Source organism: Paroedura picta, chromosome 18 (genome assembly GCF_049243985.1).
Source record: "Paroedura picta isolate Pp20150507F chromosome 18, Ppicta_v3.0, whole genome shotgun sequence".
NCBI lineage: Eukaryota > Metazoa > Chordata > Lepidosauria > Squamata > Gekkonidae > Paroedura > Paroedura picta.
This window is the reverse complement of record NC_135386.1, coordinates 4,042,249-4,070,000: the sequence shown is the minus strand read 5'-3', so window position 1 is coordinate 4,070,000 and position 27,752 is coordinate 4,042,249. Positions and strand designations below refer to the sequence as shown.

The following is a 27,752-nucleotide window of genomic DNA, read 5'->3' as shown; positions in this document are numbered from 1 at the left end:
CCGGCACATTCACTGTATGCTTAAGTTCCTAATAAGAGCATGAGTGTCTTCCATGTGTCAGCTACTATTACAAAGAGATGATAAAATAGCTGTAAAAACTAACTCCAGTTAAAGGCCCAGGCAGGAGGGGATGGGAGAGGCCTTGATCTGGGACCCTGGCTCAGGGGCAGAGCCTCTGCTTGGCAGGCAGAAGGTCCCAGGTTCAATCCCCGGCATCTCCAGTTAAAGGACCAGGCAGGAGGGGATGGGAAAGGGAGGTTTTTGGCTGGTTCTCCATTGGATAGCCCAACTCTTCTTTGATTCTCAAGACATGCCGCGATGGATTTCTCTTGTGTAGGAAGAGGATTTGGCCCAGCTGTCCTTTGAAAGCGAGAGACTGGGGCGTGGCATCGAGGTAAAAACATACCGACAATCTCGCTTTTACCAAAATAGTCAAGTCGATAATTGCATGTCCTTATAAGTCCAGACTGAATGAAACACGACATCTTCCCAATCAAGGCTCCCTACAAATCCATCGCAGGGCTGACATCAGCAGTGGCATTTAGAAGACTGAAAACACACCCACTGCTTTTCTGGAAGATAACCAGGCAGCTAGAGCTTCACGCTACATCAAGAAATCAAGGAAGGGGCTGTGGCTTAGTGGAGGAGCCTCTGCTTGGCAGGCAGGAGGTCCCAGGTTCAATCCCCAGCATCTCCAGTTAAAGGACCAGGCAGGAGGGGATGGGGAAGGCCTTGAAATGGGGCCCTGGCTCAGGGGCAGAGCTTCTGCTTGGCAGGCAGAAGGTCCCAGGTTCAATCCCCGGCATCTCCAGTTAAAGGACCAGGCAGGAGGGGATGGGGAAGGCCTTGATCTGGGACCCTGGCTCAGGGGCAGAGCCTCTGCTTGGCAGGCAGGAGGTCCCAGGTTCAATCCCCGGCATCTCCAGTTAAAGGACCAGGCAGGAGGGGATGGGGAAGGCCTTGAAATGGGGCCCTGGCTCAGGGGCAGAGCCTCTGCTTGGCAGGCAGGAGGTCCCAGGTTCAATCCCCGGCATCTCCAGTTAAAGGACCAGGCAGGAGGGGATGGGGAAGGCCTTGAAATGGGGCCCTGGCTCAGGGGCAGAGCTTCTGCTTGGCAGGCAGAAGGTCCCAGGTTCAATCCCTGGCATCTCCCGCTAAAGGACCAGGCAGGAGGGGATGAGAAAGGCCTGTGCCTGAGACCCTCGATAGCTGCTGCCAGTAAACAACCTTGGAAGACGGTCTTGGGACCACAGTCCCAGAGTTTCCCACAAACGTGTGCCTCCCTTCCCAGAACTGAAAGACTGTAGTCCTCAGTGGGTCAGAGGGTGCCAAATGCTGCCGGCAGCCTCTGAACTCTGAGGTTGCATTTAGGCTACTTTCCCCTTTGTTGAAAAACTGTCCTCAGCCACTTGGTTGGCCCTAAGAAAAGATATTTGCCAACAAATAATAACAACAACAACAATCATTTCTAATAATCTTATGATCCAACAATCTTGGAAGATATTCTGTGGATTGTATTGTGCCTGTCGATAGACCTCTCTTCCAGGAATTGATCTAATCCCCTTTCAAAGATGCCTACCCAGTGGCCACTGCATTTTCCTGTGGCAGGGAGTCCCGCAGGTTAGTCATGAAAACGTCTGAGCTAGTCGTTTCTTTTCTTGGCCTTAAACTGCCCATCCCTTTCTTAGGTGCCACCCCAAGTTCTAGAATTTGGGGAGGGGGGAATGTCCTCTCTCTGCTTTCTCAAGGCTGTGCTCAATTTTTATACGTCTGAATCATGTCTCCCCCCATTAATCTGTCCCCTAAACTAAACCCCCTTTAGCCTTCCTAAGAGGGAAGGCGCTGTGACCCCCCCTTGAGCATTTTGGGCACCCCCCACTGCAATGTTTTTAGTTGATGGATGGGTGGATGGATGGATGGGTAGATGGATGGATGGATGGATGGGTAGATGGATGGATGGATGGATGGATGGGTAGATGGATGGATGGATGGGTAGATGGATGGATGGATGGGTAGATGGATGGATGGATGGATGGATGGATGGATGGATGGATGGATGGATGGATGGATGGGTAGATGGATGGATGGATGGATGGATGGATGGATGGATGGGTGGATGGATGGGTGGATGGGTGGGTGGATGGGTGGATGGGTGGGTGGATGGGTGGATGGATGGGTGGGTGGGTGGGTGGGTGGATGGATGGATGGATGGATGGATGGATGAGTAGATGGGTAGATGGTTGGATGGATGGGTAGATGGATGGGTAGATGGATGGGTGGATGGATGGATGGATGGGTAGATGGATGGATGGGTAGATGGATGGATGGATGGATGGATGGGTAGATGGATGGATGGATGGATGAGTAGATGGGTAGATGGTTGGATGGATGGGTAGATGGATGGGTAGATGGATGGGTAGATGGATGGATGGATGTTAGACAGACAGGCAGATGGATAGACAGGTAGATGATGGATGGACAGATGGATGGACAGAAAAACTGGTGGAAGAGATATATGATAAGACCAGCAGATGATGGACAGGTGGATAGACAGACAGAGGGATGGATAACGGATAGACAGGTAGATGAGAGAAGATGGGCGGATAAACAGATGATGGTAGACAGATGGATGGATAGACGGTGGATGACAGAAGGAGACACCAGAACTGTAAACAGGCATCGGACCTGAGGCCCTGCACCCCACCCGCCTCTGCAAGGGCACCCGGACTGTGTGGACAGGCCGGACAGGCCCCCAGAGTAGCAGGAAACTGCGGGGCGACTGAACGTGGCCCAAGGGCAGGGACCGAATCAGCGGCAGCTGTCAGCAGTTCCCCCTGGAGCCACCTTCCCCACACAGCCTAGATATATAAACATACATTTTGCACAGGGACGCAAGAGATTCGGGGCGGCGGGGTCGAGGGGGTGGTGGGGGGACACAAGACGCTTGCCCAGGGAAAGGCCAGCTGTCCTTCGGGTGCCCCCTCCCGCCCGGAGCAGCCGGGCTGGTGGATCAAGTGACCTCCTTGGGCTCCAGAGGAGGAGGCAGGCCTGGGGGGAGGCCGTGGGGCATCGCTGCGGCCCTTCTCCCCCCGGGCCACGACGGAGGGGGGGGGCATGCATTGCAGGGATGTGCAGGGGGGGGACCATACCCCCCCTCCCCTCCCCGCCGTGCCACTTTCTGCAAGGGTGGAGCGGGAGGGAGGGCGGGAGGGAGGGAAAGCTCCTTTCGGGCCCGCATCCCCTGCAAAAGCTGCACAGGAGGCTGGATCCCTGCCTTGCCAACTGGGGGCGGGAGATCGCGCAAGGGAGGGGGGGAAGGGGGGGCCCGAAAGGCCAACGCCCCCCGCTCACCGCCTCGAAGACCCCGCTGCCCGCCGCCGGATCCCACCGCAGCGCCCGACGGCGCCTCCTGCTGCAGCGGCCGCGGCTCTCGCGAGGCTCGCCCCGCTCCGGCTTCCCCGCCACGGCAAAGGCGGGGCCAGGCGGGCCGAGGAGGGCGGAGCTGTCCAGGGTGCTGGAGGGAGGCAGGGAGAACGGAAGGCAGCCGTGGCCGAAGAGCCCTGCTGGGTCAGGCAACAGGCGGTCCCGCCGGTCCGAGCTCCTGTCTCACCCAGGGGCCAGCCAGTCCCTCTGGAGGGACAACCGCGGGGCAGAGAGGCCGAGGCCTTCCTAAAAGCATCAGGAGAGAGAGCCCTGCTGGGTCAGCCCACTGAAGGCCCATCTAGTCCAGCCTCCTGCCTCCCCCAGTTCTTCTGGACGGCCAGCCACAAGGCATAGAGGCTGAGGCCTTCAGACCTCCGCCCGAATCATTCCCAGAATGGAAATAGGGACCCCCACTTCGCTCTGCTCCCACGAGAAGAATAAAAGGCAGGCAGCTCTTTTGGGAGCTTGACGCTGAGCCCCAGGCAAGCACAGTCTCCAACTCTATAAAAACATCAGACAGATCGATAAGATGAGTCTGGGGAAATAAATCGGCCCTTCATTGAATCAAGCTCGAAAGGCTTCCGGGCGACGGTTGCCGTCCCTTTGTCGGCAGAGATGGCACCGGTTTCAATCTTTGTGAATGTGGGTGCCCCCTTTTGCAGATCGTGGACGCCCTGTTTTAAATACCGGGTGATAGCAACCCTAGAAAGCATGATTGTTAGAAGATCTGGCAGCTGCAATGAGAGCCCAGGCACCGCTGGGTCCTACGCAGAAGGTCCCCGGTTCAATCCCCGGCATCTCCCATTAAAGGACCAGGCAGAAAGCAGTGGGAAAGACCCTAATCCGGGACCCTGGCTCAGGGGCAGAACGTCTGCCTGCCTGCCTGCCTGCCTGCCTACACAGACTGGTTGTTTCCTCTTTAAGCTTAGCCTTTCTCCAACCCTGGTTGAGAAAGCCTGCATCAGTTGGTATATTGTCATATTTTTGTGCATCCTCTTGTTTTTTTTGGTGTGTTCGATTCCACTCATCCGTCTTGTGCTTGCTCTGCCTCTTCTTTTGCTTCCAAGATGGAGCTAGCCTGGACTATCCCAAGACTGGGCCGTCAATCCTGTACTCGCAACTGGTCTTCTTCTTCTGTCCCGTAGTTCCTTTTCTTTCCTGAATTTTAGGGAACGGGGAATTCCTTCCTGCGTTGGCACTCAAGGCCATGTGCAGAAGGACCATGGAATGTGGAATAACATTGAGAGATAATCACATTTTGGAAGAGTGAAGGAATTCTCCACCAGCATCCTGCCCTTATATCCTGTAGCTTGAACTGCTTACAACTGGAGCTGGGAAGGCAGTACTTTCACTGCCGTGGCTCGGAGGAGGGGGGCGAAGCCACGTGGGAAGGAGATTGCCAGGCCCGTCCGATCCCCTCTGGAACCGCCCTGTGCTGACAGCAGCCGCTCAGATGTCGGAAATGAAATTCATTTGGAAAGCCAATATCTGGTCTTGTTTCTTTTTTCTGTAGATGTGACCCGATCGATCTTCACGTCTCCCTCTTGAAACGCTGATGGCTTATTACGGAGCGAAAGAAACGTCCTCAGCTAAATTCCATCTGGGATTGTCGTTTGTGATGGCTGGAGACTGGTGGCATCTGGGAACGGCAGGAGGGCGTTTCACGGTCCACGGAGAAGTCAAACAGTCTGCAGTCTCCAAAGATACCTTTCCAGGTGACAGCAAGCAGGGGCTGCTAAACCGTGGCTCTCCAGATGTCCGTGGACTACAATCCCCATGAGCCCCTGCTGCCAGCAGAGAAAATGGCCTTGAAACTGTCACAAGACTCCTCTTGGCTTCTGCTAAGAGAGCGCAGTGTCTTACGAGAACCTCAAGGTGGTGCTGCATCAACGTTTTGCGTTCGCCCTTCGGTCCATAAATTTGGGATTCCAGGAACCCCGATCCAAAAAAACACATGTTCTTATTAGCCGCGCAGCACGGCAGGCGAAGAAATATTCCAGAGGGACGGCCGTGTGAAATGTCCGATTGGACCCCCCAAAATTCTTGCGACAACTGTTTCTTAGGACCCAGGGTTTAGGGCAGCCTGTCTTGACCTTTCTCCCCGTTGAGAAACCCCTGAAACATTCTTCAGGCTTCGAGAAACGCCAGAAATGACCTGATTGGGAAGTAGGCCTATATACACATTCACCCTCCTCACCCCTTACAGGCCCAACTTTGGCCATTTTGGGTGGGAGGGTGGGTCGACATTTATTTATTTGTTTGTTTGTTTGTTTACTTACTTATTTCTATACCGCTGCTCTCGGTTGACTTGCGGCGGTTTACAATACAATGATAAAAACACAGTTAAACCCCTAAAAACACCCCTTAAGAGACAGTTTGGTGTTGTGGTTAGGAGTGCGGACTTCTAATCTGGTGCGCCAGGTTTGATTCCTGCTCCCCCACATGCAGCCAGCTGGGTGACCTTGGGCTAGTCACAGCACTGATAAAGCTGTTCCGACCGAGCAGGAATATCAGGGCTCTCTCAGCCTCACCCACCTCACAGGGTGTCTGTTGTGGGGAGAGGAATGGGAAGGCGACTGTAAGCCACTTTGAGACTCCTTCGGGTAGAGAAAAGCGGCATATAAGAACCAACTCTTCTTCTTCTTCAGTAATCTCAGGGCTTTCTCAGCCTCACCCACCTCACAGGGTGTCTGTTGTGGGGAGAGGAATGGTAAGGCGACTGTAAGACTCCTTCAGGTAGAGAAAAGCGGCATATAAGAACTCTTCTTCTTCTAATACAATTACCATATACAATTACATGACCATACATGGTGGTATCACCCGGTAAATGCTTAACAAATTTTAAAAATGTGAAACCCTGGGTGACGAAGCCCGAACTAGATACTTAGGCCTCTGTCTCTCTCTCTTTCTGTATCTGGTTGTTTCTCTTCTTAAATAAAAGCTGTTTTATTCTTTAAGCAGCTTGCTGTGCCGCTCTCTCGGCACATTCAAAATCTGCCAACGTATCCGTGGTCCAGACGCACCATGCCTGTATGTTTTCGTTGCTGCTGCAATCTGACTCTGACACCCCACATTTTTAGAGTTTCAGTATTCAGAAAGCGTGAGCAAAAGTCATTCAGGGTCGGAAAGCGGATATTCAAGAAGCCGTACCCGTAAGCTTAGATGCTGTGCTATGCAGAGATTTAGTATCTATATCAGCAAGCAGTACTCATAAGAACAAAACAGAAATCGGGTCTACTGTGCGGGAATAGAATTCTCCAAAGAGGAGCGCTCTCAAGTTATAAGAAGGGGCTTGCCTTGGCAGGCCTACAAAAAAATTGTGAGCTAAGGAGAGTAAATCAGAGGGTTTCTCTTCCGCAACTTTTTAATCATATGGGCACCTCTGAAGTTCTAACACCGGAAGGGGGGGGGACCACAAAATGGCTGCCATAAGGGGTGGAGCCAACTCCAAAATGGCAGCCACAGGAGGTGGAGCACAGACACAAAATGGCAGGGGCTCATGGGAATTGTCGCCCAAGGCCATCTGGAGAGCCGCCGTTTGGCCGTCCCTGCACTAGATCAAAACATTCCAGCTTCCCATCTTGCACAGTGGCCATGACAGGGGAAAAAAAACCCAACCCCAGCAACTAGTATTCAGAGATAGCCTCTCTGAGCATCGCCAAGCCTTTGACGCTAATGCGCCTGAGCACCGTTCGGGCAGCGGAGGGACCGCCTCGCAGGCTACGGCCACAAACCCATGGTGAAAACTGACCTTGGCATGGCAGAGGATAAAGATCTCGCTTCCACCCTCTCCCTCCCCTCTAAAGAAAGATTCTCTCAGGCGCTGCTATTTTCTGCGCATAGCGGAAGAGGCCTAGCCGAGGTCACGGGGCTAATCAAGCAACAGCCATGGAAGTCCGAGGCAGCCCTCGCCCACGGAAGAGCTCGGCCAATGCAGGCTGAGGTGGAAGGTTGGGATAATTGGCACCTGCTAGGGATGCCAGCCTCCAGGTGGGACCTGGGGATCCCCCGAATTACAACTCTATGCTACAGAAATCAATTCCTGTGAAGAAAATGGACATTTTGGAGTCTGGAGTCTGTGACACTGTACCCCACTGAGTTCCCTGTCCTCCCCAAACCCAAATCGCCCGGAAATTTAGGGGTGAAACTTGGGGATCGTGGGGCTTGGGGAGGGAGGGAGACCATGCAAGCTTCACATGTGTTTGGGGGAGACCGTGGCTCAATGCTGGAATATCTTTTTGGCATGCGGAAGGCTGCAGGTTCAACCCCCCAGAAGAAGAGCTGGGTTTTATATTCCGCTTTTCACTGCCCAAAGGAGTCTCCAAGCGGCTGGCGGTCGCCTTCCCTTCCTCTCCCCACAGTCAGGCGCCCTGGGAGGGAGGGGAGGCTGAGAGAGCTTCTGAGAGGACCGCTCTGTGAGAACAGCACTACCAGGACTGTGGCCAGCCCAAGGCCACTCAGCTGGCTACGTGTGGAGGAGCGAGGAATCGAACCCGGCTTGCCAGATTAGAAGCTGTCGCTCTTCACCACTACACCGAATCATGTCCTTTAATGAAAGGGGCAACATTTATTTATTTATTTAGATTTTTATACCGCCCTTCCGTACGGCTCTGGGCGGTCGACATAGAACATTCCGGGGTAATTACATAGAACGTTGTAACAAATATAACCAGTATAACAATCCTGAACATTACGTGTCAACCAGAACAATATTTTAACAGGAACATTGACAAAGCCTTGGGTAGGTCGGATTCTTCGGTCATGGAAGGGAGAGGTCTGGAGGGGGGGGCGCAGGTGTTTTGGGATCGGTCAGCCATTAACAAAGGGGGGGGGGGCTGAACCATGTCCATTAATGAAAGGGGGGCCAAATCACATCCATTAACAAAAGTTGGTCCATTAACGAAAGGGGACTGAACCATGTCCATAAACGAAAGGGGGCTAAACAGGCCTCAGGATCTCTCTGGCGTGTGGGACGAGGGGTGAAACCACCCTGTCCGGATTTCCATGTGCAAAATACTGAAAAGGAAGGCCAAACAGACAGATAATTGCCTTTCAGCTCTCTCTCTCTCTCTCTCTTCTTCCCATTTTCCACCACCCTCCATTTTAATCCGCCTCCTCGCTCCTCTTTTAAAACAATTAAGCTGTCCTCTCCTTGCCCTGGACCCCTCCCACGGCTCTGGGACTTGCCCTTTCTTCCCCCCCCCCAGCTTCCCCTTCCCCTTGGCCACCTCTGCCCTCCCCCCCACACACACATATCCCACTCTCTGGTTTGTTTTGTTTTCTGTCTTTCCCCCAAAATGCACATGAGCTAATTTCATCTCTCCCCCCCCCCCTTTTCACTTTGGATAAATGAGCTGCTCTTGTCCCCCAGCCAATAAGCTGACAGGGTAATGAATGGCTTTGGATGGCAATTAGCGGATTGGAGCCGCTAATAATGAAATTCATTTACATTTTAAGCACTGCAGAGAGAGAGAGAAAGGGGGGAGCGGGGAAAAGCTGGGCTGTGTCATTATGACCCCCCCCCCATCAAGATTGCTAGCCCGGGGAGGGGGGAGAGAGAGAAACCGTGCGGCATCCTCAGTGAGGTGGAAATTGTTTAACATGATTGCACTTCATCGTCCTCATTTAGGAGGCTGAAATACGGAGGGGGGGGGGAGTTCCAAACATTTGCCTGGGAATTCAATAGCCAATCAACCCAGCCGCCGGGGAGGGGTGCTTGCACAGAAAGAGTGGCTTTGGTTTCAACGTCCCTTTGCGGGGAGGAAATACCCAGTGGGCCTGGAAGAACGTCTGCCCCAGACACTGTTGTGCAGTAGGCCTCAAATCCAGCCTCTAAGAAGGAGAGAAGCAGCATGCAGGGGGAGATACGCCAAGCAAATGGCTCCCCAGATGTGCATCAGAGCCGCCAACATCTGCACGAGGCCAAGCGCCCCGGTAGTTTCCAACCATCATGCTTTCGAGTTTCATTAGACCCTGGAGGCTGCCTTGGCCCCAAACCTTTGTTTTAAGCATCCGCAGGAGGATCGGAGATGTTGTAATGAGTTTGGGGGAAACGTAGCTGTCGTGTTTGCCTTGGAACCGGGCGCTCTCTGACAAAATGATACAGGGAAAGTCTAGAAGGAGAATTTGCGATAGGAAAAGGAAAGGGGATGGTTGGGATGGGTATTAATTTATCCTGACAAACGTCGGGACATGTGATATGTTTTTGACAATTGAGAATTTAAGGCTAATTTGTTGGATGTTCACGTCGAGTCATGTGTGTCCATTTTTCACACTCAAATTATTGCGAAAATTTTAAAGGCTTCTCGCTAATTTTATAGAACCCGACCCTCCCCCACATCATCGCATAGCATTCATGGCACTTTACGCCGGGTGCCCTTTAAACAGGAAGCGTTTTCTGCAGGGTGCCCTTTAAACGGAAAGCACTTTACATGAGGTCATTTAAAACCGAAGGCACTCTTTGCGGGGTGGTGCACTTTAAGCAGAAAGCGTTTCCTGTAGGGTGCACTTTAAACCGAGAGCACTTTATGTGCAATGCACTTTAAACGGAAAACTTTTGGAAGAAGGCACTATTGCCTTGGTCATGTGCCTAGCGTGCCCTTCATGCTTGAATCTCTCTTCATGCACACGGCAGCCAGAGACACAGTCGCCGTGAACACGTGTCACAGATGAAAATGGGGACATGCTTGTAAAGCCACTGCACTTTACGCTCGGCGCACTTTAAATCAGAAAAAAAACCCCACTTTACTCTGGTGCATTTTAAATAGAAAGATCCTCGCTTGAGCCTACTCAGTCCGCAGATGGTGGAGGCAATTAGGCACCGCTTAATGTTTCATCCCTCCCGGTGTTTCTCTTCTGTATTAATATTCCCTGTTTCGTCCTCCCTTGCGGTGATTTTAGATGCTTGTTTTAAAGCTTTGTTCCTTTGGATCAAGAAAAATACGGTTAACTTATAACGCTTTCGAGGGCTTCAAAATGCACTTTGGCCCACGAACGGCGAGTACGGCGCTATAGTGCTCCTGCGCAAAGTGCATTGGTAGACGGCACTTTAAATAGTGCCACGGTGTCCATGCTGGGGCTACCAGGCACATCCTGCTTACTAGTAGGGGGTAGGGTTCTCAGATCTTAGAGATTTGGCAATGGGGGCTGTGGAGAACAGGGAGTGCAGAGGGGTCCAAGGCCACAGAGTCCCCCCCCCCCCCTGCCATTTTCTCCTGGGGAAATGATTGCTGTCGTCTGGAGAGGAGCTGTAATTCCGGGGGATTCCCAGATCCCCTTTGGAGGCTAAAACAGCAACAGGGGATGCACAGAGAGAAGACAAAACAGAGGTTACCTTGGAGTACCTTTGGTGTTTTGTTCCCCCTGCAGGCTGGCATCCGTTGTCCATTGCGCATTGTTTGCACCCGTGTAAGAGAGGGAGGACATCAGGACCACCCCCTTCTCAGATATTCCACTTCCCGGGACACTGGAGAGAGAGGGAAGAAGGACAACTTCAGACTCTTACCCTAACAACAGGCGTTATGGTTCTCCAGCCCGGCTGGCCTCAGAAGAACCACCGGAGGACTCCGCTTCGTACGGGACTGTGTTAACCTCCCCATCTTCCCCTGCTTTGGCTGCTTCTTTGACGCATGGCCTGCGGTGAGAGAACAGAGACCTTCTAGTGGGGAGATAAATCTCTGGAGCGTCATTAACCTCTCTAGAATCATTTCAGCGGAGTTGCAAGAAAGGCCGGCAGCCCGAGGGTTGTGCGTTTTGCAGTTACCATCTGTGTCTTTTAATTAAAAAAAAAAAACAGATGAACAGGATTTAGCATCTGTCACAATATTTGACAGTTTCCGCAGATGTGTTAAACAATGCGGGGAGGGCCTCGAGAATTGTCAGAAATGGGTACAGAATGGCAGGAACGAATCTGAAGCCAAAGACGGATCTCCACCTTTCTTCCACGCCAAAAGACAACACACTGTGGGTCAGAAAGAGGCCCTGTGTAAACCTTGGAAGCTCGCGGGGTGACTCTCTTAGCCCGGCCTGCCTTGCAGGGTTGTTGTGAAGACAAGCAGAGAAGGGGGGAGAGGAAGCAGGAAGTCTGCACTTCAGCCGAGCAGGATGCTAGTGGAGATCGTTTGAAAGTCATCAGGAAGTTCCTCCGTTATCTATGCTAAATGGATATCTCCTCCAACGCCCCCTGCAGGACGCCTCTTAGATTTTGCTCAATTATGCACACGGTGGATCTCACATATTTCCAGACACTGATCTATCATCTGGAGATCAGTTGCAGATCTGAGGAATCCACAGACATCGGCCTCCTCCCCAAGAACCTGCCTGTTTTTTAGACCCAGGGCTGTCGGCAGCTTCCCTGTGCACGGCCGACGTAGGCATCCCTCTCCCAGCGCCGTGAGCTCCTTATTCGGATTAAGGGCTGGGGGAACCGTGACAGATTGCCCCAGCTGCTTCAAGGATGAACGGGCAAAGAATGCGTTGGAGAGAAAGGCGATCCGTAGATCATTAACCGCCTCCTTAGCCTCTGCCCTCCGGTATTTCGGCAGACAAATAGAAAGGCCCATTTGCAACACCCCAATTCCTTCTCCAAGGATCAGCGACTGAGGCACGCACACACACCCCTCCCCGGTGATATATGCGGCTGCCTCTCCTGTGTTCTTTCCGGCTGGGCGTCTTTGCTGCTTTCTTGGTTCCACAGAAAGAAAACTCAAAACCCACGACTGGAGTTATTGTCAGGCCAGGCCTGGAAAGCGGGCAAGCATTTATTGAGTGCCATCAAGTTATGGATGAAGAAGAAGAAGAAGAAGAAGAAGAAGAAGAAAGGAGGAGGAGGAGGAGGAGAAAGAAGAAGGAAAAACAAAGGAAGAAGGAAGGAAGGAAGGGAGGAGGAGGAGGAGGAGGAGGAGGAGGAGGAGGAGGAGGAGGAAGAGGAAGAGGAAGAGGAAGAGGAAGAGGAAGAGGAAGAGGAAGAGGAAGAAGAAGAAGAAGAAGAAGAAGCTATTCTCGACCCCCAGATCAAGGCCTTTCCCATCCCCTCCTTTGACTTTTAGAGCGCATGGTAGTAATCCAACCTGGAGTTTACCGTTGCACGGATCACTGCGGCTAGATCATTCAAGGACAAATAGAGGGACAATTGTTTAATTCCAGGTAGCTGTAAAAATGCCAGTTTTGACACAGCGTTGACAGAGATATACGCAAGGTGGGAGTTGTGCCTGTTTCCCATGTCCAAAGACTTGGCAATCGGAACCAGAATCAGAAGAATGACATTTCCCTCGTCCCGCACGATGCGTTCGGACAAGGGGTCCCCGGGAGGCAAAAACAGCTGCCCCACAGGACCATCCATTTCTCGGGGAGGGGAACCAGAAAACAGAACTCACCCTCGGTTCTACTGAACGGGGGTGAACCCAACGAGGCTAAACCATATACAGGATTCGCCCTGCCAAGTCCCGGGCCAAAAAAAATTATAAAAGGCCAATTTCAACAAACTTTGGCAAGAATATCAGACACAGGAAACGGCGTGGCATTCCCGATAAAGGTTCTGTTTCCGCCCCTGCACCGAGAGGGGGAAAACACACACACAAACTATTATGCTGTGCCAAAAGGCCGCAGGGGATCTATCGCAAGAAACCATCGGCCAGAAAATCCCCGTCCCTATCTCCAAAATGCATTTGCAAAGACAGATGGGAGGCTGGAATTATCTCGCCGGAACAGGAGCCGTCGCCGTAGAAATCCGGAGACAGAGCCCAGCCCCACTGAACCAGAATGTTATTGTACACAAGGATTAGACTCACGGCGCAAAGCTTCTCGGCTTCCGGCCCCTGAGCCGGGCACAACGCGGCTTGCTATTTTAGGCCGACCTGCGGCGTCTGACTGAAGCAATCCGTGTTCGTCTGGCGTGGGTTTTGGGGGATATCGCGCCCTAACCTGACAGCCCAGGTTAGTCTGGTCTCGTCAGATCTTGGCCGGGCCTGGTAAGGATTCGCATGGGAGACCACCAAAAGGAAGTCCAGGGTGGCTACGCAGAGGCAGGCGATGGGCAGCCTCCTCTGAACGTCTCTTTGCTTCGGAAACCCGAAGAGGTTGTCATAGGTGTGAAGGGTTATGAGCTCTGGTTCGGGGAATAACTGGTTAAGAGAGGTGAGGTGGTGGTTAAGAGGGGCGGGCTCTCAATCTGGCAAACCGGGTTCGATTCCCTGCTCTTCCACATGCAGCCAGCTGGGTGACCTTGGGCCCGCCACAGTTCTCTCAGAACTGTTCTCCGAGAGCAGCTCTGTTCAGAGCTCTCAGCCCTGCCGACCTCACAGGAAGGGGAGGCGATTTTAAGTGGCTCCGAGACTCCTTCGGGGAGTGAAAAGCAGGGTTCAAAAACCAATTCTTCTTTGCCTTGATGCACAGCACTGTTTTCGAATTCCCCCCTAGTCAGCTTCTTTGGGCTCTGCAGATGGGAGACCCTGATCTATCATATATTTCAGATTTGGGATCTGAAGCAGGCACTGGGGGACCCACCACCATTTCCTGACAGACATCTTGAGACAAAATACTGCCCGGTGTCCGTTTGCTTCCCGATATATGCCTAATCCGGTTCCCGGGAGGGCTGTATACAAACCCAATGAATAAGACACGTCCCTTGTGAACCTGACCATTAATCGATGGTATCCTGAGGCGAGACGCTTCCGGACATGCAGATGCTTCCGGGCGTATGGCTCAGGACAAGATGCTTCCGGACGTACGTATGCTTCCGGACGTACCTGTCCCGTCGGAACCTGGCCGTCAATTTATGCCGTCTTTGTGAGCCCTGGTCTCCATGAATAAAGGGTGTGGTCAGGGAAGATGGGGGTATTTATTGTGGGGACATTCCTGTCCTGAAATTTCTGCCCCCAGGCTGATTTCTTTCTCAGTGAGTCTCCCTCCCCTGCTAGGGTCTAATGTTCCTTTCCACCCATGCTTTTTATGGAGAGAGCGTCCTACCTCTTGGCCCTTTAATATCTTTCATCAGTGCTGTGGTTCTTTCTAATTACTCCCTGTTGCGGCCTGTTAGTTTTATGGTCCCGGCTTCAGCGATCCGTTCGATCGGGGGCTCGCGGGCTGATATTATCGATCTTGTTTCTCCAGATTTATCTCCGCTGTTTATATCTAAGAGTTGGTTTTTATACCCCACTTTTCACTGCCTGCAGGAGCCTCAAAGCGGCTTCCGATCGCCTCCCCTCCCCGTCCCCACAACAGACAGCCTGTGAGGGAGGTGGGGCTGAGAGAGCTCTGACAAAACTGCCCTGTGAGAACAGCTCTATCAGGACTGTGACGAGACCAAGGTCACCCAGGTGGCTGCACGGGGAGGAGCGGGGGATTGCCGGACTAAAAGCCTGCCGCTCTCAATACTACAGATACCAAGCTGGAGAGATAAACTTTATCAAGGACACGAGGAAACCCAATTAACGATATTCTTTCCTACAAAAAAAAAACACAAAGTGCCAACAGCAACAACTGAGAAAAGCAATTTATTCCTAGCGGGGAAAGCAATGGATTTACTTGGGAGCCTGCGAAAGCCCCCCCAAATGTATTTCATTATATGCAAGACTAGGTTGTTTTCTAAGGGATACCATTAAAAAAAAAAGGAGCATCTCCCATTTCCCTACGAATGAATTCCTTTTTGTATAGACTGCACTTTTAGGAGATGAGTCATCTTTCCTGCAAGTAAATCGTGCAGATTTCCACTTTACTTTCAGCCTCAACAATTCCAAGCTCTGTGCCTGGTGTGCTTATAGCCTGGCCACTGCTCCAAATAACCCGTTTCTGTATTTGCAAAGGGAGTTGCACAGGAGCAGGGCCTAGAAAAGAAGTTGGCAACCCAAGTTTCCGGTCCCGGCTGCTGCAGGCTTTGACTCTGGGGCTCTCCTGTCCAGAGCAAACTGGCAGCTGCTTCTGACCAAGGGCTACTGAATCCGCCGAGGAAGCTGCACAGGAGCACAAGCTAAATAAAAAGTTGGCAACCCAAGTTGTCAGTCTCAACTGTTCCAGCGAGTCCGGTGCTCCCTACAGCCTGGGTGAACCTGGCAGCTGCTCAGACTAACTGATTATTGGATCAGCAAAGAAATCAGCACAGGAACGGGAAGTAGAAAACGAGTTGGCAACCTATGTTTCCCCGCAGAAAGCACTCACGGCTCAGGCGGTTCAGAGTGGCGGCGTCTAATCCGGCGAGCTGCCTGGGTGCTCCTCCTCCCCCTGCGGCCAGCTGGGGGACCTATGGCTAGTCACAGCTGCTCTAGCCGAGCAGCCTCCCTTAGAGCTCCCTTAGACCTATGGCTTTAGAGCTCCCTTAGACCTATGGCTAGTCACAGCTGCTCTGCCCGAGCAGCCTCCCTTAGAGCTCCCTTAGAGGTATGGCTTTAGAGCTCCCTTAGACCTATGGCTAGTCACAGCTGCTCTGCCCGAGCAGCCTCCCTTAGAGCTCCCTCAGAGGTATGGCTTTAGAGCTCCCTTAGACCTACGGCTAGTCACAGCTGCTCTGCCCGAGCAGCCCCCCTTAGAGCTCCCTTAGACGTATGGCTTTAGAGCTCCTTTAGACCTATGGCTAGTCACAGCTGCTCTGCCCGAGCAGCCCCCCTTAGAGCTCCCGCAGCCCCACCTCCCTCCCAGGGCGCGCGTAGCGGGGAGAAGCAGCGCAGGCGATTTGTCAGCCGCTTGGAACCTCCCTCAGCGGCGTCTAAAACCCGTCTCGTCCTTCTCGGCGCCGCCAAGGGATGCGCACAGGCGCGGGAGCGAGGAGAAAAGTTGCCCGCCGCTGCCAGGCTCGGGGTGCGGGGCTCCCTCTCTCCCTCCCTCCCTCCCTCCCGGGAGCTCCCGCCCAGCCCAGGCGAGCCCGGGGCGGGAGGCGGGGGAGCGGCGGCGCCTCCACCCGCCGCAGGAGAGCCGCCTCGCCTCGCCTTTGCTGACACCAGCGCTTCTCCGTGGCGAGCGGCGCGCCGTCCTTGAGCGGCCGCGATCCGGCGCGGAGGCGAGGGCGGAGAGGAGCGCCGTGCCCGCAGCCGCTCCCCCAAGTCCTCCCCGGGGCTCTGAGCGGCATGGACGAGAGGCGAGGAGCCGGAGGGCCGCCGGGGGACCCCCAGCCAGCCAGCGGGAAGCCGGGGGGCTGAGTTGGCACTGCCACCCGTCGGTGCCGCCCCATCCAGCCGCCTCGCCCGCCCGGGGAGACCCCCGGAGATGCACCCGGGGGACGCCGAGCCCGTGGGCTCCTCACCCGCCGCCCCCTGGCCCCGGGGAGGCACCCCGGAGCCGTCGGGGGCTCTGCCGGCCCCGTGCGGGATGGAGAACTTCAGGAAGGCCCGGCGCTCGGAGGAGGAGAGCCCCCTGCCCTTCCCGGACCTGCCCCCCGACGTGGTGGAGATGCGGGTGAAGGAGGGCAGCAAGATCCGCAACCTCATGGCCTTCGCCATGGGCCGCATGGGCCACGAGGCCACGCGCCGGATCGTCTTCAGCGGCTGCGGCCGGGCCGTCACCAAGACCGTCACCTGCGTGGAGATCATGAAGAGGAAGCTGGGCGGGCTCCACCAGGTCACCAAGGTGAGCTACAGGACCGTCCGCGAGGTCTGGGAGAGCCGGGGAGCCCGGCCCGAGGGCGGCGGGGGGCGCCTCACCGTCCACAAGAACGTGCCCTCCATCTGCATCCTCCTCTCCAAGGACCCCCTGGACCCCCACCAGATGGGCTACCAGCCCCCGGGGACTCCTGCCGAGGGGCTGTGGCCGGAGGAGGGGGACGCGCCGGAGGAGAGGCCCGGCTCTGTCCCGAAGGGGAGCAAGAGGAGCCCACCCTCGCCCCCAAGCCGAGAAGGAGAGGAGGCGAAGGCCAAGAAGACCCCTGGCCAGGTGCAGGACCTTCCGGAGGACCTGGGGACCCTGGCCGGCTGTTGACGTGGACCTGCGGCCGGGAGGGAGCCGATCCGAGTCCACGCCGCAGGGACAACCGAGTCGCGGCCTGCAGACATCGTCGAAGCGGCTTGCGGATGAAGGAAGGGGCAAGGGAGCCAGACTTTGCTAAATCGACGGGCAAAGAGGGAGAGTTGGTGCCCGCCATCCACCGAGTTTCGGGAGGCCCCTTCCGGCAGGCCACGATGCTGTGTGTGAGGAGGAAGCAGAGAGGACGGCTCTTTTTTGGTTTTCACGCAAGGTGGGAGGTGGCCCTTCCTTCTGTCGAAAGGTGATGTTTGTGGATCGCTCGGCGGGCATCGAGGCTTGAAGGAGAGCAAGGACTCGGATCTCTGCCTTTTTTCTTCTTCTCCGGGGAAAAAAACATCGAGGCAAAGGGCATTACAAAAGGGGGAAGGGATACACCGTTGGCCTGCGGAACTGCCGCAGGTGAGAGATTTCTGGACAAGGAGAAGTGGCAGATTAATGGCACGGCGGCCCGCCCGTCATTTTGAGCCGCAGGAGATCGATAGCTAGACGCGAGTTGTATTTTTGTATTTTTGACTTTCAGGTGTCAAAGCGCCCTCCGTCCAATCGCGAAAGATCTCTGGTGCTGTCTGAGCGGATCAACAGAACCTCCACAGCCAGGGGCAGTGTACCTGTGAAAGCTGGGGGCGGCAACAGCAGAGAGGCGCTTTGGCCTCTGTGTCCCCAGATTGTGGGGTCCGCTGGGGCGCTTTGGGGGGGGGCACAAGGCCGGTTTGGGTAGACCAGGAGCCTGATCCTGCGTCGCTGGGGGACGCGGGGATGACCCAGGACTGAATGCGCATTTGGGCGGGGAAGACTCAGAATGCTGTCTGGCCGCTTGCGTGAAGGTTTCACGTTCGATTGTTTCCACAAATTGCTTCCCACAAAGCCCAGAAGAGCCACCTGCAATTTAGGCAAAGGGAGGGGAGAAATCCATAACTGGCTCCGGGGGGGGGGGGGGGGGAACTGTCATAGGAAAGAGATTTCTCGAGGAGAAGTGACAGATTAATGGTAGCGAAGTCCGTTCACTAGGGCCGAAAATGTTTGGAGTGTGTCTCTGTTAGCACATCATATGCTCAAAGAGGGTTTTCCCTCCACAGTGAACTGCACCGGTTAGCTTCCGTGTCGGGAAAACTCAGGAGGAGGAACGACGGACGCTAATAAAATGATGTATGGTGCACAGAGGAAGAGAAGAGGGGTGTTTCCCCCCCCTCCTTCTCCCGTAATATTATTTATGTGTTTGTTTAGATGAAATATGCGCGCCCTGCCTCTTCAAATGCAGGATCAGGAGGGTCCCCATCAAGTGGATAAGGTCTCAACGCGAAAGCAGAAGGACCAGGATGAATAAAGGAATGGGTGGGAAGAAATGGGAAGGAAGGAAGGAAGGAAGGAAGGAAGGAAGGAAGGAAGGAAGGAAGGAAGGAAGGAAGGAAGGAAGGAAGGAAGGAAGGAAGGAAGGATGGATGGACATTATTAAGGGATAGGAATACATTCTTGAGAGTTCGTGGCTTTGGAGCTTTAGAAAGATGACAGCCTAATGATGGGCGTTGGTGGGGGCTGGTGGGGGGAGGAGAGCAGCTGGGGGGAGGTTTTTTTGGGGGGGGTCCGTGCCCTTCTATGGGCTTTCTGGGGCTCTCAGTTGACCTGTGGGACCTGGCCGAGCTGGGCTAATTGACCCGATCTGGTAGGAGTTCATTAACTTTGTATATATTTTTAAAAACTGTTAAACATATGTGGTCATGTTGACCTGGCCCTGCTCCCACAATGGCCAGATATGGGCCTGGAGTGGGTGGGGAGGGCAGATGCCCCAGGTGGGCATATGCACAGCTTTGCTTCCCAGCTATATTCTGCACGATCATGCCACGTCTGGGGTTTCTTGAAGCCTGAAGAATGTCTCAGGGGTTTCTCAATGGTAAAAAAAAACGCAGAGAAAAGCTGCTTTGGCTGAAACTGCATTGAGAAGGGGGCTGGGCTAGATGGCCTCTAGGGCCCCTTCCAACTCCACGCTTCTAAAAACTTTATATAAGCGCTTAGTTATTGCAGCAACTCCACAGGTGGTGACTTTGGTGACTTTCCAGGGCAGGGGGAGAGAAGGAAAAACAGTGGGAGGCAGGTGGAACCTCCAGGCTCAAAGGCAGTCCATCTGCGAATTATCTTTTTTCGCCTTTGGCAGGACCGAGAGGGAGGGGGGTTGTCTCCACCATGCCCTGCAGGCAGGCTCTCTGGGAGTCTCCGGTGGCCAGCTGCCCGAAACGGGGACGCTAGACTCCGGGAGGCCCGACCCAGCTGAGCTGCCGTTCTGATCTCATGAAAAGTGCCTTTCATTTCCCCTGCTGGCGTTTCCTGAGCAGGAGATCAGCCTGGTTTTGAGAAACAGACCGTGGGGAGCCCCCGCCCCGCCTCCCCTTGCTAAGCAGATATGATCTTTCTGACTTTCTCTCTTTCTCTCTCTCTGGAACATTCATCCCCTCTTACAGCTCATGGAGCATTCACTTCCGTGCTGGAAATTCTTGCGGAAAGGGTGGCTTTGGGGGATGCGCGGATGTCGCCTGCATCAAATCATTCCGCATCTCTCTGCTGCCTGCAACGTGGCTGCCTGTCCGGATATATTCCTTTCAGGAGCTAAAGGGGGGCCTTTCCCATCCCCTCCTGCCTGGTCCTTGAACTGGAGATGCCGGGGACTGAACCTGGGACCTCCTGCCTGCCAAGCAGAGGCTCTGCCCCTGAGCCAGGGTCCCAGATCAAGGCCTTCCCCATCCCCTCCTGCCTGGTCCTTGAACCAGAGATGCCGGGGATTGAACCTGGGACCTTCTGCCTGCCAAGCAGAGGCTCTGCCCCTGAGCCAGGGTCCCAGATCAAGGCCTTCCCCATCCCCTCCTGCCTGGTCCTTTAACTGGAGATGCCGGGGATTGAACCTGGGACCTTCTGCCTGCCAAGCAGAGGCTCTGCCCCTGAGCCAGGGTCCCAGATCAAGGCCTTCCCCATCCCCTCCTGCCTGGTCCTTTAACTGGAGATGCCGGGGATTGAACCTGGGACCTCCTGCCTGCCAAGCAGAGGCTCAGGTAGTCGACAGAGACATCCAGGCCGTCAGGAAGGACGGCTGGCAGACAGCCTACCCGAGTAACGCCTTCATTATCGGTGCTGAGAGATGCAGCTGTCAGGTTTATTGATGGAGGCTTCCAAGCTTCCGGGCCAACCGGTTTGTTCCAAAGGCGGCAGGGAGAGGAGTGCTTTGGCGGAGTCCTCACCGCCAAAGGTCACAACAGGGCCTCTGGGACTGATTGTCTTTTCTCGGTGCCAGGCGGCAGGGTTGCCAGCCTCCAGGCGGGGCCTTGGCTCAGGTCAGCCGGCATTGACAATCTGAAGGGATGCAGCCCTGGCGGGGAGGGACCACAAGGAGAAGAAGTAGGCTGAAGTGCTTCTGAGACGTCTAAATTTCCGTTCCTCTTGGTTCTTTCCGCTTGGTACCCCCCCTCCCCTGCCCCGCAGAAGCATCCCTTGCTCAGAGGTGTAAATGAGAACAAGCCAGCCTCTCTCACTTCGCCAGGAGATAGTATCAACCTCCCCCTTCTCTTCTGCAGGATGCGTTTCCACCTGGCCTGTGGAACAGGTGGAAAGCAGCTCCTCAAGTAACGGAGCAAGGTTACAAGTCTGGAGCGGTGCCGAACTTCCCGGGTCGTCGAACTTTCGCGAGGGACAAACCCCGCTACACCAGTGATCTGTCTGGTCCAGCCTCCCATCTCACACAGGGGCCGGCTAGTTCTTCTGCAGGTCCAGCAACAGGGCAGAGAGGCCTAGGCCTTCCTAAGGGCATCAGAAGAGCCCTGCTGGGTCAGACCAGGGGTCCCTCTAGTCCAGCCTCCTGTCTCACACAGGGGCGAAGCAGTTCCTCTGGGGGGCCAACAACAGGGCAGGGAGGCCGAGGCCTTCCTAAGAGCCTCAGAAGAGCCCTGCTGGATCAGACCAGAGGACCATCTAGTCCAGCCTCCTGCCTCACCCAGGGGCCAGCCAGTTCCTCTGGAGGGCCAGCAGCAGGGCAGAGAGGCCTTCCCCAATGTCGCTCCTTCGGCGGCCGCTCTAGCCACGCACGCGGGCGGAAAACTTCACACCCTGCCGAGCAGAGGCCGGTCTCTCAGCCTGGCCTACCTTGCAGGGCCGTTTGGAGGAACGGATAAGAGGGAGGGAGAACAGCGCACCCTGCCGCGTTCCTGGGAGGAAGGAGGGAAGGACGGGCTCAGCGTGAAACGCCCAGCATGCATTCCCCACCACCACCGCAGTTGCTTGGGCATCTCTGCGGTGAAGGAAACAGGGTTGATCAGACAGACTCAGAGAAGGACCCTTCCATAACAATGGGAAACTTGTCATTTAAATGTCCCCCATCCCAGTGGTTAGTACATCCCCTGCCCGTCCTCATTCGGGCCAGACTGATGTCTCCTCCGTTCGGCTTTTCTCGCTTCGGCGGGACTGTGCGGGCAGAGCTCCATTCATGACAAGTTGCGGGGTTCCCCCCCCCCTCCTTATTAAGCACAAAGCGTCTGGAAAGGCGGACGGCCCGTCCAAAGCGCGCCGAACGCTGACAGATACACCGTTCTGAAAGCATCCAATTAATTCTGCCCGTTCCCAGGGCCGTTCTGATTTCCGAGGTACATGCAAAACTAAAAACAACCTTCCCCCCCTGCAAAAAACGGCCTAGAAAAGATTGGGGGGAGGGGGGAGTTCCGTCTCGTGCCGAGATTTCAGCCAAATCAGTGTTTATCTGGAAGGCGCAGATGGTCGGAACGAAACGCCGCCTCCCCCGTCCTTCCAGATCAGCAGAGCTTGCCCGGAGCAGGGCACCGCATGGCTCGTTTCTGGCCGGAGTTATAAAAAGCAATCTCCCCCGAAGAGCCTTCCTCCCCTCCCGGTTCGGCCTGTCGGCTGGGCTGGAAGCCGAAATGGATTGCCTTCGCTTCTGACCAGCGGTCTCCTGCGGGGCACAGAAAGCGGGCAGGGAGGAGACGCGAGGTCAGGGTTGGACGTGGAGGCAAGGGACAGAGGGCCTGGGTGTGGTATAATGTTATGGAGACCACCCACCCAAGCAGCCACTTTCTCCAGGAGAATTGATCTCTGTAGTCTGGAGATGAACTTTAATTGCAGAGGATCCCCAGGTCCCACCTGGAGGTTGGCATCCCTAGAACATGCCAAAACCTGGATATCACCCAAACCAGGTTATACAGCAGGGGTAGTCAAACTGCGGCCCTCCAGATGTCCATGGACTACAATTCCTAGAAGCCCCTGCCAGCATTCGCTGGCAGGGGCTTCTGAGAATTGTAGTCCATGGACATCTGGAGGGCCGCAGTTTGACTACCCCTGTTATACAGCATCTCTTTATACAGCGCCAGAACTTGGCTGAATAGGGATGGTCGCGTTGGCAGGGCCTCATGGTTACTGTAGTCCACGGACATCTGGAGAGCCACCGCTGGGCCACCCCTGGCATAGACGAAGCTGCTCAAACTGAAGGGCCACCTTGGAGGGGGCAGCTTTATACCGGCAGGCGGAATCCGACTGGACCCTCCGGTCAGCTGTTCCCTGGCAGCTCCCAATGGGACCCCTTTCAGAGAGGGTGCGCTTCCTCTGTTGGCCACTTTAAGGAGGGCGCTGTGGTGCACAGGCCCTTGTTCCACTGGCTGTCCTGCGGGGTTGGGGGCAAGGTTGCTGGCCCCTGGGATCTGGGTTCGAATCTCCCGCACGGCATCCAACAACCTGAAATCTCCAATGGAATGACATATCAGGGCAGGGCACAGCTGAGTGAGTCCAGAGAAAACCAGAGCCTCTTTGGGATTCAGATAGCGGCATTGCCAACCAGCCACTGCCGGTGGTATAGCCCTGCCAGTGGTACAGCCCTCTCTCTGACGGTGCATCTCAACCTTGCGGGAGGATGATGGGGCAGCGTGCAAAAGCCGAGCTGCCCACAGACGATGCGGCGTGTGCCGACGGCTCCCCTGTTCAGCCCCGCACACAAAATAAACTCCCTATCAGCATTGGCAGGCAGTCCCGTGTATTCATTGTCTGCCTAAGCCAGCGGGGAGAGATACCGATCCCCCCCCTTCCCTTGCTGCTTCCCTGCCAGTATCTCATCACCTGGCGTCCTCTTCTAATCCTGCCAGAGGATTGCAGAATTTGGGGAGGGGGTAAGAGAGGGCTCAGAAAGCATGCATGTTTGGGGCATGCTGTAGGGGTGGACCTGGGGGAGGGGGCTTGCTCTGCCTTCTGGATCCCCCTGCCCTTTGGGGGAACGAACACCAGCCCGGTGGGAAGGGGAAACGGAGGACGGGCCTTGGAGGGGAACATGCAGCCGTGGGGTTATTTTCTGCCTGCAAATGTTCCCGTTATCTCTCGACAGACAGCGGATCCTCTGGGCTGGAAGCTGCCGCTTATCGGCCTGTGCCACAGAGTGGCTGGTCGCGCTTATCTGGCGTCTGCATAACTGAATATTCATTTTTTTTTTAAATGCATTCCCCAGTGGTTATCAGGCCCCAGCCCCGTTCTTCTCCAGCCAGGACAGGAGAGAGTTGGGATTAAGGCTGCCAGGACCCCCTTGGCCACTGGCAGGGTGTGTGTGTGTGTGATAGGGTTGCCAACTCCAGGTTAAGAAAATCCTGGGGATTTGGTCCAAGGCCACAGCATCCCCGCTCCGAAGCATCCATTTCTCCAGAGGGATTCATCTCTGCAGTCTGGGGAGGAGCTGTAAACCCAGGGGATCCCCAGGTCTCACCTGGAAGCTGGCCTCCCTATCAGCAAGGTCCAAGCCCACGCTCAAAGCAGCCATATTTTTGTATCTCCCAGGAGAACTCATCCTCCTGGCTGCCTAGAGATCAGCTGTGATAGCAGATCTTTGGGTGCCGCCTGGAGGCTGGCAACCCTACCTTTTAGTCAATCCATGAGGCAGTCAAGTGACAATGATGGATGGGACCGTCAGACGGAGAGCGAAGCCATCCTGGTGTGTGTGGGGGGGGGGGTGAGAGAGAATTTATCCACCCATCGGTCACTGATCTGCTCCCTTCTTTACGCAGGGAGCATTTAAAATGTGGAATTTGCTGCCGGAGGATGCAGCAACGGGCCAGGGGGACAGACAGCTTTCACAGGGATTTATTAGAGAGATTCGCGGAGGAGAAATCGGTCAAGGGCTGCTAGCTGTAGCGGCTGAGGGGAACCTCCACATCCAGAGGCACTAAACCTCTGCATCCCAGAGCCAGGAGGCAGCATTGGAGGCAGGCCTCTTCAGCCTCTCTGCCCTGTGGTTGGCCCTCCAGAGGAACTGGTTGGCCACTGAGACAGGAGGCTGGACTGGAGGGACCCCTGACCTGATCCAGCAAGCTCATGTTTTCCCATCACTTTGGCCTTGAAATGAATGGGCAAGTCTAGACTGGCAGTCCTGTGCAGACACTGAGCAGGGAGGGGAAGGGGTAGCACACGGAGAGCCCTGGTGGGTCAGACCAGTGGTCCATCTCATCCAGCCTCCTGTCTCCCACCTCTGTCGCCACAAATCCCCACTCCTCTGCCTTGGAAGCTGGCTGGCTGACCTAGCAGGGCAGCCAGTCTCTCTGAGCCTAACCACCCTCACAGGGTCGTTGTTGTGAGGATAAAATAGAGGAGGGAAGAACAGCAACGGAAGCGGCTTCGGGCCTCCAAGTAATTATGAAAGATTCAGTGAGATACTTTAGAAACAAGTTAGGCAAATCTTCGGACCTTCTGGGCTCTTTCCCCGAAGACATGGATTCTCTAGTGTGCAAAAAATTGATGCTGGAATAAAATGACATTTCGTCTTCCAGGGTGCCAGGAAAATCCTGTTCGTTGGTGCTGCGGCAGTCAGAGGCACCTACCCCTCTGGAAAACGCTTCAGAATCGGGGCTTCTCGTATCCGTGGGGCCCCGAGACAGGAAAGAAAAGAACTGAGATTGCCCGGGGGTTATACCTCTGCACTTCGGAAGAATTGCCAGCTCTTAAACCTCACTCCCCATTCGAAAGAGCATGCATCGCCCGAGATTTCCAAGCAACGGGCCCAGAGGGGTGCGGCATCCGAGCCTGGTGGTTCTGTCATCAAGGACACCAGCTGCCTCCGCGTTCCCCCTCCTCGACAAAAGGAACGGGAATTCGGAGGCCCGGCCCGGCTCCCCTGCAACTGTACAGGCAGAACTGATTGATGGGTTTAATTTGTGGCCGGTTGTGCAGTTTGGCCACGGTTGAGGGAGATGACGGATGTCTCCCTCCCCTTTCTGTAAGCGGGGAGCTTGTGAGTAGCCTTGTAGCTCCGGCGGGGCGGGGAAGGCTGGAGGGAAGGAAGGGGTTTTATTTGCATCCGTACACTCGCAAAGGTTTGGGGAGGGCCGAAAGGTCAATGGAAAACTTCAAGCGGTGGTCGGGCGCACGTCTAGGGACGCTGTGGTCAATCGGTGGAGGAAACGGACTCAACTCGGCCCAAGTTACTAGACCTCAAGGATATTTCCCAGCACCCAGCTGTTTTCCCCACCATCACCACTAGGGGCAGCGAGGGAAAGCATTTTGTTTTTTAATCCCGAGAGAGATCTGCTCCACTACCTTGCCTAACTAATTTTAAAAAATTGTCAGAGGGCTGGCTTCTCAAGTCTTCCTTCTCCTCCACACAGCGTCTGACCGCACACAGCAAGGGCGGGGGGAGAAGGAGAAGGAGACCGCCCCGTCCTCTTCCCCGCCGAACATTTTGCAAATCTTTTCAAATGATTATTAATTGATTTCAGACGCAGGCAATTTCAAGCTATGAACGCAACGGGGCTCCGGAGACTTAAAGCCCTTCACGCCTTGGCAGATGATCAAGACTTTCGCACACTGGCCGGCGGTGGCGGAGGCGGGGCGTTTGTTTAAATTAATTCCGTGACCAAAAATAAAAGGCATCTTGAAATAGCCCGCAGCATCTATCTCTGCAAGAGTCTTTTATTCATTACAGCTGCCAACGTCCCATGAGCTTTGGAGATACACAGAACTGTACCACGAATCCCCTTTTATTTCTTCCCGGCAGAGTTTTGCGTACCGTGAACTGACGTTTTAAAAAGCAGAAATTCAGCAGGTAAGGTTCCCCCGCCCTTTGCAGGTATGTTCTGAGTTGGGGTAAGCATTATCTGTTGAATTTCTCAGGTAGCTGTTCAGGGCACAGGGGTTATCCCCAATAAAAGAGGTCTGGCATCTGACACGGAATTGTATCCAAATTTTATCAGATTCAGGATGTTGAAATGAGATACCTGCAAAGAAATACCATGGTTCATAGAAACAACAGAAAACAGACCATGGAATCACAGCTCCTCTTCGGCCGGCAGAGATCAGTTCCTCTGTAAAAAATGGCTGCTTTAGAGGGGGGAACTCTGTGGCCTTGTAACTTGCTGACGGAGATGCCAGCCTCCAGGCAGGACCTGGAGATCTCCTGGAATGACAGCTTCTCTCCAGACTACAGAGATCAGTTCCCCTGAGGGAAAAGGATGAGTTGGAGGATGGAGTCTAGGACATAGAACCTTGCTGACGGACTCTAGGGCATCGTGCCTCAATGTCCTCTCCAGGCTCTATTCTCAAATCTCTAGGAGTTTCCTAATCTTGACCTGGCTATCCTACCCCGTCCCCATTTCCTGCTGGTCACCAGGCGGCCTGGCATCCCTAATCACAGCAGATTTTCCTGGCAACTCAGAGAGAAACAGCAGGGAAACGAGATCTCCTTACGAGAGAAGTATAACACTAGAGAAAATGCATGTGGATGACCCAACAATTCAGCAAAGAATGCAAAGATACAGTCATGGAAGGCCAATCCGAGCCACAAGGGGGCAGCCGAACCAATAGCTCATGTGCCAAAAGCAAGCAGGTAGACCAGCCAGGTGTATTGCGGAACCAAGGAATCATTTTCTGCTTTGTTCCTGGAGCAGATTTTGCCCAGCCATTCAGCACGGTGTAGCCAACCGTGGCGGTTCAGTTTGCAATCACAGTCGGGAAGCATAGAGTTGGAAGGGACCTCCAGGGTCATCTAGTCTAACCCCCCTGGCATTCTGTCCGATGGCTATGTAGCCTCTGCTTAAAAACTCCCAAAGGAGAACCCACCACCTCCCGAGGAAGCCCGTTCCACCAAGGAATCGCTCTCAGCCTTTTGCGTGCAAGCTCAGATTCCCAGCCAGCAGCATCTTTTGCCCCCGAATTCCATGCACATTTTGCATTTGTAGCAACAAACCGACAAGACAGCTTCATCATGGGCATAGAGTTCATTTTTAACTACAGGAAGCACCATGAGCTACCAGAAAGTGACAGCATGGGTGAATGACTGGACTAGCACCCAGTTTATTATTTTACATTTATATTTATTTTATATAATTTATGTTTATTTTACCATTTTGGAAATGTACCTCTTATTTTTG

General features: G+C 54.5%; 2 protein-coding genes across 7 annotated transcripts in view; one reads left to right on the top strand and one right to left on the bottom strand.

Moving 5' to 3' along the window:
- The window catches only part of SCAMP5 (secretory carrier membrane protein 5), an 18,897-nt gene extending 8,009 nt beyond the window's left edge, over positions 1–10,888 (bottom strand). The window contains exon 1 of one of the 5 annotated variants that reach the window (XM_077317316.1): positions 10,757–10,888. In XM_077317316.1, coding sequence (XP_077173431.1) covers positions 10,757–10,848 — 92 coding nt within the window. In that variant the 5' untranslated portion in view covers positions 10,849–10,888. Of the gene's footprint in view, positions 1–406; positions 431–3,351; positions 3,455–10,756 lie in introns of those variants that run through there. The other 4 variants (XM_077317317.1, XM_077317314.1, XM_077317313.1 and 1 more) reach the window with 4 other exon arrangements.
- A 5,121-nt stretch (positions 10,889–16,009) lies between these two features.
- Positions 16,010–27,735, top strand: RPP25 (ribonuclease P/MRP subunit p25). Of its 2 annotated transcripts, none has more exons than XM_077317439.1 (2): positions 16,010–17,769; positions 25,158–27,735. In XM_077317439.1, the coding sequence occupies exon 1, from the start codon at positions 16,618–16,620 to the stop codon at positions 17,323–17,325; it is 708 nt and encodes a 235-aa protein (XP_077173554.1). In that variant the 5' UTR covers positions 16,010–16,617; the 3' UTR covers positions 17,326–17,769; positions 25,158–27,735. The 2 variants fall into 2 exon arrangements, with proteins under 2 accessions (XP_077173554.1, XP_077173553.1); XM_077317438.1 differs by lacking the exon at positions 25,158–27,735 and adding an exon at positions 17,891–18,872.
- The last annotated feature ends 17 nt before the right edge of the window (positions 27,736–27,752 follow it).

What these genes read in the sequence shown, in the direction of transcription:
- RPP25 (XM_077317439.1), top strand. Translation starts at nt 16,618, where the DNA reads ATGCACCCGGGGGACGCCGAGCCCGTGGGCTCCTCACCCGCCGCCCCC.